We start from the raw sequence: 9,005 nt of genomic DNA on the forward strand, positions 1-9,005 counted from the left end.
GAGGATATAGGGCGCCCAGGCTCCCACCCCGGGCCGCTGAGGGCGGGTCCAGGCCAGGCCCGGCCCCCCTCCCCAAGGCCTCCGCCCCTGCCCTTCCAGCGCTGCGGGCGGGCGCCCAGGTAGCTCGGGAGCCCAAACCTGTCGGGCCGGTTTTGAGAGCCGCGGGGACGCCGGCTGGCGAAGGATGCACGGCCTGCCCCGCGCTCGGTCCGCACCCCCGGCCGCCTGAGCCCAGTCCTGCCCGGCCCGGAGCCCACTGGCCGATCCCATGACGCGCGCATCCAACCTCCTGGCGCCCCTGCTGGGCCTGGGGCTGGAGCTGGGGCTGATCCTGAGCCCGCCGGGGGCGGGGGCCGCGGACTGCGGGTCCTTCGGCCGCTCCGAGCACCTGGCGTTCGCCCCGGCCGCCAGGGTCCGTTGGCTGGCCCCTCGCGTCCGCCCGCCGGGGCCCCTGAACTCCCTGTACGGCACCGTGCGCCGCTTCCTCTCCGTGGTTCAGTTGAACCCCTTCCCCGCCGGTGAGTGCGCCCCTCCCTCGGGCAGGCCTCGGACGTAGTGGGCTCCCCCTCGACCGCGGGGCGCGCCTACCCTGTCAGCGGGCCCTTGGAGGGCAGGGTCCCCAGTCTTGCTCACCTCCGCCTTCCTTCCTTCCCATAAGCCCCCGGGGGCCCACAGGCATCACCTGGAGATCTTTCCTACGTGACCTTGCGCAAGCCCTTTTTCCTCTCTGAGACTCAGTCTCTCTGTCCTCAAGTAGAAGAAATTACATTAGAAGTTCTCAAAGACCTGGCTAAGATTTTCTCTGGGTCTAGTGGTGCTAGGGATTGGGAGCACCAGCTGGGGCTGCAGGGCCCCTCCAGCCTGTCCCTTACCTCTTGAAGGGAAGGGCTGCTAGGCCAGTCCCCTTCTCTGCTTGTAACCAGGCTGCCCGCTTCTCCACCGCAGGGCCCACCTGGGGAGGGGCTCCGCCAGGCCTCCTCTCAGCCACTCCCTCCTATGGCAGCCCTGAGGCCTGGGCATGAAGGCACGGGGCTTCTCCTAGGTGCCGTGGTGGTGGGAGGAGCCCTTCCAGAGAGCCCACCTTGGCCTGGCAGTGAGGGTGGACCCAGGGGCCCGGCAGCTGCTGTCCTCAAACCGGAACTTGACTCTTTCCTTAGAGCTGGTAAAGACCTTGCTGAATGAGCCGTCCTCTGTGAAGGTGGATGAGGTGAGCCCTGGGGGGCAGTGTGGGGTGAGCACGAGGGGCGGAAGTGAAAAGGCCTCCGCAGCTCAGGCCACCTTGCTGGGTGTCCCTAAGGGTGAGGATCTCCGGCTCCCCCTCCCCCTCTTCCATCCATGCTGCAATCCACGGACCTAATTTCCAACCACAGCTCTGCCATTAACTGGTTCTGGGGTTTTGCAGTACGCAAACCTTGACTTCAGTTTCCTCCTTTGCGAGATGGTAAATAACAACAAGGACACTGTGCACTTTGCCTGGGTTCAAGGAGATGTGTGCCAAGTGCCCGCGGTGCACGCATCCCCTCCCCTTTTGGTTTCCCTGTGCGATCAGACAGGAAGGGGCCGCGTTGTGAGGGTCAGGACAGCCCCTGACGCCTGCCACCTTGCCCAGGTGGTGCGGTATCAGGCCGGCTATGTGGTGTGTGCTGTGATCGCGGGCCTCTACCTCCTCCTGGTGCCCATCGCTGGGCTCTGTTTCTGTTGCTGCCGCTGCCGCCGGCGCTGTGGGGGCCGAGTGAAGACGGAGCACAAGGCCATGGCTTGTGAGCGAGGAACCCTCATGGTCTTCCTGCTGCTGACCACCCTCGTGCTACTGTGAGGGGCGCCCGGGCCAGGTGGGAGGTGTGGGCTGAGGCCTGAAGTGCCCATGGGCACCCAGCAAGCCCCTGGCTCCTCCCCCATCCTTGCAGCATTGGTGTGGTCTGTGCCTTTGTCACTAACCAGCGCATGCATGAGCAGATGCGCCCCAGTGTGGAGGCCGTGCCTGAGACTCTGCTCAGCCTCCGGGGTCTGGTCTCCGATGTCCCCCACGTGAGTGCCAAGTAACCCCTCACTCCCACGAGCCTGCCTGAACACCAGCCCAGGCAGGACAGGGTGGGACCTGCAAATTAGAAAGGGTGCCCCTTTCAACATGTGCCTGACTGCCCCCTGCTGTAGAGTTGCTATAATACATAAATGCAACCAGGGCATCCCTCCCCCCCATCCCCCCTCCCCCAGCTGTGTGTGGAGTCCGGGGAGGGCTGGGGAAGGGACGAGAGTGGGGCTGTGAGAGGGGGGCTGTTAGGTGACAGGGAAGAGCAGCCTCATGACTCTGTGTTTGCCTAGGAGCTGCAGGCCGTGGCAGAGCAGTTCTCCCTTCCCCAGAAGCGAGTCTTGGAGGAACTGGATGGTGAGGGTTATTGCTGGCTGACAGGCTGGCCAGCCCCTGGGTCCCCCCTGCTCAGGCCTGCCTTGGGGGCCCTCTCCTCCCTTCATCCTGGGCTCCAGCTGGGCACACCCTTGAAGAGGCAGGCATTGGGCCCAGCTGGGGAGCATAGTAGTCATTGTGTGACAGGACTGAGAAGCCAGGACCCTCCCTGCAGAGCCCACTGCTCTGGCTGGGGAGGCTGGCTGGCTGGGTGAAGAGGGCCCCTAGGCTTGTGGGGACCAGCCCTGCAGACAACCCTGTGCTCTCCAGGTGTCGGCAAGAGCATTGGGAGCACGATCCACACCCAGCTCAAGAGCACCGTGTATGAAGCACTGGCCTCAGTGAGCAGCCTGGGCCAGGGTGAGTGGGACCAGCGTCCTGGGTGTCTGTCTCTTGGGGGCAGGCCCCACCCTCGCTCAACCTTGGGTTTCTTTTGCCACCTCAGCAAGCCCCACCCATGGCTTTCTCACGGTTTGAGCCTTGCATTCCGCCTGCCCCCCCATTCCTGCCCACAACCTGGCTTTAATGTGCCCTAGGGCAGTTTCCATTAAAACTGCAGAGGTTAATGACCCACATCTTTTTGGTTGGGGGGAAAGGGGGATGTTCTGCGCCAATAACAGTGGAGATTGCTCAGTCCGGAGGGGTGTCTCTCAGCCCTGCAGCTCTCTATGGATCACCTCCAAACTCTGAATACCACCTTGGTGGAGCTGCGGGAGGGCCAGCGGGACCTGGAGCCAGCTGTCCGGGAGCGCCGGGAGCGCCTCCTCACCCTGCTGCAGGAGCCTGGCTGCCAGGGCTGCACAGAGGCCCAGGGCCGGGCCCGTGCCCTGGAGCTGGGAGCTGACTTTGACCAGGTGCAGGCCCAGGACAGGGCCCCTTGAAATGGGGGTGGGGGCTCTGCTCTGCCTGCTGCTCCAGGAATCCTTGGATTGTTTCTGGAGGCAGACTCCTGATCCCTTTCCTCGGTGGCTCCTCCCCTCTCCAAGGATTAATGACGGTCATCCTTGCAATGGGGGCAAGAGTTTTCCTGGGCCATGCACTGTGCCGTGAGCTTCACGTATATTAGCTCCTTGAGTCCTCCCTGCCACCTAGGAAGGTGTTCCCCATTTTGCACACAGGGACCCTGAGGGTTCCTCCCATCCTCTCTCAGGGATGCCCTCAGGACTCGTTATGGACTTTGTCATACCACCACCTATTTCAGGTGTCCCCAGTGGATGATGTCCTTCATCGGCTGAAGGGCGTCCCAGAGGCCAATTTCTCCAGCATGGTCCAGGAGGTGAGTTCCTGCCCAGTCTATCTGACTTCCCCACGTCCTGGGAGCTCAGAAGTGAGGGGCCTCATTTTCCCCCTTTGGGGTAGGAACCCAGTTGAACATAAGACCTGGGTCAAATCAGGACCTTACCTCCCATATGGCTTCCTGTGCTGGAGGCTCATGATGCCAGTTCTCAAGTGCAGGATCTCTGATAGGGGAGGCTGGCCTGGAACTCAGAAGGAAGAGCTGGGCCCCTCAACATGGGGGGTGGGAGTGACAAGGGAGAGAGGACACAAGCTGAGCCCTGGAGGTACAGTCTTTCATGCAGATGGGCTGTGGGGGAGGGTGCAACATAAGTCAGCACCTGGAAAATGCCAGAGTTGGGGAAATGGTGAGTCACCTGTGCTGGGCGGTTGGCGCAGAAGTTCCCGGGAGGAAGGAAATGGGAGCTGAGGCTGGAAGAGTAGGTTGAAGCTGGACTTCAGGGACCTAGGCCTGACATCATGTGTAGGATGGATGGAAGAGAAGAGAGGATGGCTCAGAGGCTACCGCAGTCTCAGCAAAAGAGGTGAGGATAGCAAGGAGGGGGTCTTCCAGGAGCAGTGTTTTGGGGAGCTGAGTCAGACTGGGCTGAAGGAGGAGAGAAGAAGCCATTGACTGAGATAACAAGGGGAAGCCTGTTTCTTGATTTCCCGAGCTGGGAGCACCGGGAGGGAGGCCCTGCTTCTGGGCCTGGTGGTGTCAAGGGTCCCTGAAGCTGGGGCAGCAGGTGGAAAGCAGCAGGCACAGCTGCATTTTGTTCTGGCAGGAGAACAGCACCTTCAATGCACTCCCGCTCCTGGCAGCCTTGCAGACGGCCAATGTCGTCAAAGGTGAGGCCCTGTCCAGGAGCCACCCCCACCAGACTTGTTGAGGGAAGAGTGGGGCAATGGGGGTAGGGTGGAAGGTGAAGGCTGGCTGTCCTCCATCTGGGCCTGGTCAGAGAGTGGGGGCCCTCTCTGTGGGTCCTCCGTTTTCTTCCTGCCCCTCCCATAAGTCTCTGCTGCCTTGGGCAGAACTGAAGAAGGTGATAGCCCAGAAGCCTGAAGGGCTGAGGACACTGGCCGAAGAGTTCCCAGGCTGGGAGGCGGCTTCTCGCTGGAGCCAGGCGCTGGAGGAGGTGGAACAGAGTAGCCGCCCCTACCTGAAGGAGGTGCAGAGATACGAGAAATACAGGTGCCCAGGAGTTCATGGGGTTGGGCATGGGATAGGCAGCCCAGCCTCTCAGCCACCCTGGGCCTGATTTTGAGCCCCCATCAACTCCTGGCCATACTAAGCTTCTGTCTCCATTTAAGCCAAGACTCCTTACTCCTTGAGCCTCTGTCTCCACCTTGGCTATGTGCCCTTGCGATCTGAGCCTGGGGACCCCACTAGGAGCAGGGGAGGCCCACCTAGCCCCTAGGTTCTATGCCAGCCCATCCTGGTGCCTCCCTGCTCAGTGACACTGCACCCTCTCTGTGGCAGGTGGATTTTGGGCTGTGTGCTGTGCTCCGCAGTCCTGCTCGTGGTGGTCTGTAATCTGTTGGGCCTCAACCTCGGCATTTGGGGGCTGTCTGCCAGGGAGGACTCCAGCCACTCGGAAGCCAAGGGCGAGGCTGGAGCCCGCTTCCTCATGATGTAAGAAGGGCTGGGGAGGGGGGAATGGTCTCTCCCACTGGGCCACCCAGATTCCTCTCATGCCCACGCATAACTCCTAGTGTGGCTACCGAAGCAAGTCCTGGGAATCAAGAGGCTGAGCTCTACTTCTGGCTCTGGCACTGACTCACTGGATGGCTCTGGGCACATTACTAACCCCCCTGGACCTCCATGTCTGACTCATCTGTATAAAAGGGTGGACTAGAGCAGGAATGGCAAATAAGCAGCACTTCCTCCTTCCACACCAGTGGCAATTAGCCTCAGAATCCTTCTTAACCCAGTATCTAGGTAGCACTACAAATAGGGGGTGGCACCAGAGGGAGAATCTGCCTGACCGAAGGGGTGAGTGGAGGCTGAAACATAGCCCTTGTTCTATTCTCCATGTTCTATTCTCAAACCCTGGCATGGGGCTGTGCCTATCGCACAGAGAAGCCCTACAGGCCAGCACTGGTCCTATTCAGTCCTTCTGAGTTGTGGCCCCTGCTGTGCCAGGTGGCTCTGTTGAGGGCTGAGCTCTGGAGCCTGTTTCTTCCATGTGCCCTAGTCTCTGGGGCAGGCAATCCTGTCTCTTCCAGCAAAGCAGCTACCTTCTCCTCTAGGTCGCTAGGGCCAGCCAGGACACCCGTGATGGGGGGAGTGGGGCAAGGGGGAGGGGGACAACCAGCAGTTCTGAGTTCTCCCCCCTGGCCCTGGAAGCTGAGCCCTCAAAGGGCTCTGTCCTGGGGGCACTGGCCCCCGGATGTGGCGGGACAGAGGGTGTGGTCCGATGCAGCTAGCCTCTCTCTCCCTTCTCAGCTTGTCCCTCTGCCTTCCCCAGGGGTGTGGGCTTCAGCTTCCTCCTTGCTGCACCCCTCATCCTCCTTGTCTTCGCCACCTTCTTGGTGGGCGGTAACGTGCAGACGCTGGTGTGCCGGAGCTGGGAGAGCAGGGAGCTCTACGAGGTGAGCCTGCCCTGTTCTGCAGACCAGAGGGAGGTGGAAGAGGATGAGGGCAGAGCAAGGGGCTAGAAGGAAGTGGGGGCCAGAGGGGGTGAGGGGCAGGAGGATGGCTGGAGATGGCCAAGGAGAGGCAGGAAACCGCCAATGGAAAAAGGGTAAGAAAGAGAGCAAACTCATGAGTCCCTGGAATAATGCCCAGGTGCCAGGGCAGGGACCCCAGGAGCTGCACCCAGACCTGACCCTCTCTATTCTTCTCATATTGAGTCTGCAAACTGCTTCTAGCAGGTGAGCCAAGATGCTGGCCCAGAGAAGTTTCCCTGCAAGGAGTTACGGCCCAGGGGTGATTTGAGTTAGAGGCAGGTTTGGGCCACAGTCACAAGGTTGTGGTCTCTTCTGTGCCAGGATGCCATGGGAGCTCTACTGGAGCTGGGGTGGCCTTGCCCTCAACCTGCTCCAGGCCCATTTCTCTTTGCCCCTTTTCCAGTTTGCAGACACCCCGGGGAACTTGCCCCCATCCATGAACTTGTCTCAGCTTCTTGGCCTGAAGAAGAACATCAGCGTCCTCCTGGCCTATCAGTGAGTGGGAGGCCTAGGCTGGGGGACAGGGTGTGAGGAGGAGCTGAGGTGGGTGATGTCAACCCCCGCCTACTGTCCTTTTCTCTTGTCTGAGATGCCCATTACTCCTCCCCAGGCAATGCAAGGAAGGGGCTGCTCTCTGGCACGTCCTGAAGCTCAATGACTCCTATGACCTGGAGAAGCACCTGAATATCAGCCAGGTAAGGGAAGCTTCTAGAAGGTTGAGGGGATTCCCTCCTGCAGAACCCCCTCCTCTGGGCTTGCCTCTGAGGTAGGCCCATCTTATTGAACCCGAGAAGTCCACAAGAGTGATTGAGGTCCCTCAGGGGCAGAGGCCCCAGGTGAAAGTTCAGGGCCTGGCCCAGGGCGAGAGCCCAGGGAGGTTTCTAGGGTGTGTGGGTGGATGGATGAGTGCCGGAGGCCATAATGGGTTCTGAGTGCTGTGCTCCTGAAGAAGTGAACATAGTTGAGGTGGTAGAGGATGGGGAGAGTGAATGAGAGGGCTAAGCTGTGCATGTCCTGGGTGAGGACAAGCATTGGTTGGAACACTGCCGTCAGTTGTGGGAGGGTTGGGAATGGGATTTGACAGTGGAAATGATGGTGATGAAGTTGGGTGTCTGTGGGGGAGGACTCACCAGAGGCCCCTGGCTGAGCTCACATGGCCAGTAGGTGGGCAGGATTTGAACCCTGCCCTTCAAGCCTGTTCTGTTAACCACTGGACTTTGCCAGAGTTTGGTGCATAGAAACCGTATCTATACTGGCAAGAGACACTTCTAGGACAGAGAGAAGGAACAGCTACTTCACGGGAGGGGATGTGCTTTGAGAATGTGGTTTTGCTAAGGGTGTATAGAAGCTGTAATGTATCCCTTCCTTTCCTCTCTCCGTGCTTAAGTGAGGTGGGGGAGCTGCCTGGACTCCCCAGGCCCCTGGGGAGCCTTTCCTAAGCATCTCCTGGGGGACCCCTGTGTCTCCCACCTGCCTCTCCCTCTGACCCACACTCCTGGCATGCTAACTCCTGATGCCTCATCCTCTCCAGAAACCCTTCCAAGTCTTCTTGAATCTACCAGCCCTTCTCAACCCACGGAGTAGCATAGCCAAGTGGTTCAGATTTCAGTTCCAACCTCACATCTGAAAGTGCAATCCCATGGCACTTTGCACACTGCCTTAACTGCCTCCCCTTTCTGCATCTCTGACCAGACGAAAGGTCCACAGAGCAGCAACGGCCCAATGTGAGGCCAGAGAAAGGGCCCCATGGATGAAGGCTGGCCAGGGAGGGCTGCAGCCTGGGCCCTGGGCAGGGGGGCCCGTAGTCTGCTAGCGAGATGTCACAGTTCTCAGGGGAGGGTCCAGCTCACAGAAGAGTGTAGAAAAGCTTCAGGTTCGGAGGGACTGGGCAGTCCTTCAGGGCCATCTGGCAGCGACACCAAATGTAGCCTTAAGAGCACTTGTCTTCAAAGGAGGTAAAACGAGCTGATGATGCAGAAATAAATATGACAAGGCGTGCTTTCCAGGGCACCAGGAGGGCTCTGCTCGTCTTTAAGCCTCTCCTGTGTACCTGTCTGCTATGTTGTACCTGTCAGGTACACCCTTATGCCTGAAACACTGCCGTAAGACCCCCGCCTCTGCGAGGATTAGAGGAAAGCAGTGCAGTGGAGTGGGGAGAGGTGAGCAAGGCTGGGCTCTGTTAGCTAACTTGCTGTGAAACCCGGGCAAGTGAATGTTTCTCTCTAGCCTCAGTTTCTCATCTGTTAAACTTTGGGGCTGAATTTCATGCCCAGTCTCTTCTAGCATTGGTTGGAAAATGCCAAGAGTTCCCTTTTGTTTGTTTGTTTTGTTTGTTTGTTTGTTTTTTCTCCATAATATTTTATTGTCAAATTGTTTTCCATACAACACCCAGTGCTCTTCCCCACAAGTGCCCTCCACCATCACCACCACCTCTTTTCCCCCCTCCCCCTTCCCCTTCAACCCTCAGTTCATTCTCAGCATTCAATAGTCTCTCAAGTTCTGCATCCCTCTCTCTCCCCAACTCTCTCTCCCTCCTCCGTTCCCCCTGGTTCTCCATTAGGTCTCTCCTGTTTTCCTGTTAGACCTATGAGTGCAAACATATGGTTTCTGTCCTTCTCTGCCTGGCTTACTTCACTCAGCATGACACCCTCAAGGT

At 59.2% G+C, this 9,005-nt stretch overlaps 1 protein-coding gene across 1 annotated transcript in view; it reads left to right on the forward strand.

Annotated features, from left to right (window-relative positions):
• Positions 1-268: 268 nt before the first annotated feature.
• The window catches only part of PROM2 (prominin 2), a 16,413-nt gene continuing 7,676 nt past the window's right edge, over positions 269-9,005 (forward strand). The window contains exons 1-14 of the mRNA XM_029936310.1: positions 269-518; positions 1,158-1,207; positions 1,610-1,812; positions 1,908-2,028; positions 2,323-2,386; positions 2,675-2,764; positions 3,059-3,258; positions 3,606-3,680; positions 4,465-4,528; positions 4,712-4,871; positions 5,160-5,312; positions 6,148-6,271; positions 6,753-6,844; positions 6,960-7,044. Coding sequence (XP_029792170.1) covers positions 269-518; positions 1,158-1,207; positions 1,610-1,812; positions 1,908-2,028; positions 2,323-2,386; positions 2,675-2,764; positions 3,059-3,258; positions 3,606-3,680; positions 4,465-4,528; positions 4,712-4,871; positions 5,160-5,312; positions 6,148-6,271; positions 6,753-6,844; positions 6,960-7,044 — 1,731 coding nt within the window. The remainder of the gene's footprint in view (positions 519-1,157; positions 1,208-1,609; positions 1,813-1,907; positions 2,029-2,322; positions 2,387-2,674; positions 2,765-3,058; positions 3,259-3,605; positions 3,681-4,464; positions 4,529-4,711; positions 4,872-5,159; positions 5,313-6,147; positions 6,272-6,752; positions 6,845-6,959; positions 7,045-9,005) is intronic.

The sequence above is a fragment of the Suricata suricatta genome, chromosome 4, assembly GCF_006229205.1.
Source record: "Suricata suricatta isolate VVHF042 chromosome 4, meerkat_22Aug2017_6uvM2_HiC, whole genome shotgun sequence".
NCBI classification, from domain to species: domain Eukaryota; kingdom Metazoa; phylum Chordata; class Mammalia; order Carnivora; family Herpestidae; genus Suricata; species Suricata suricatta.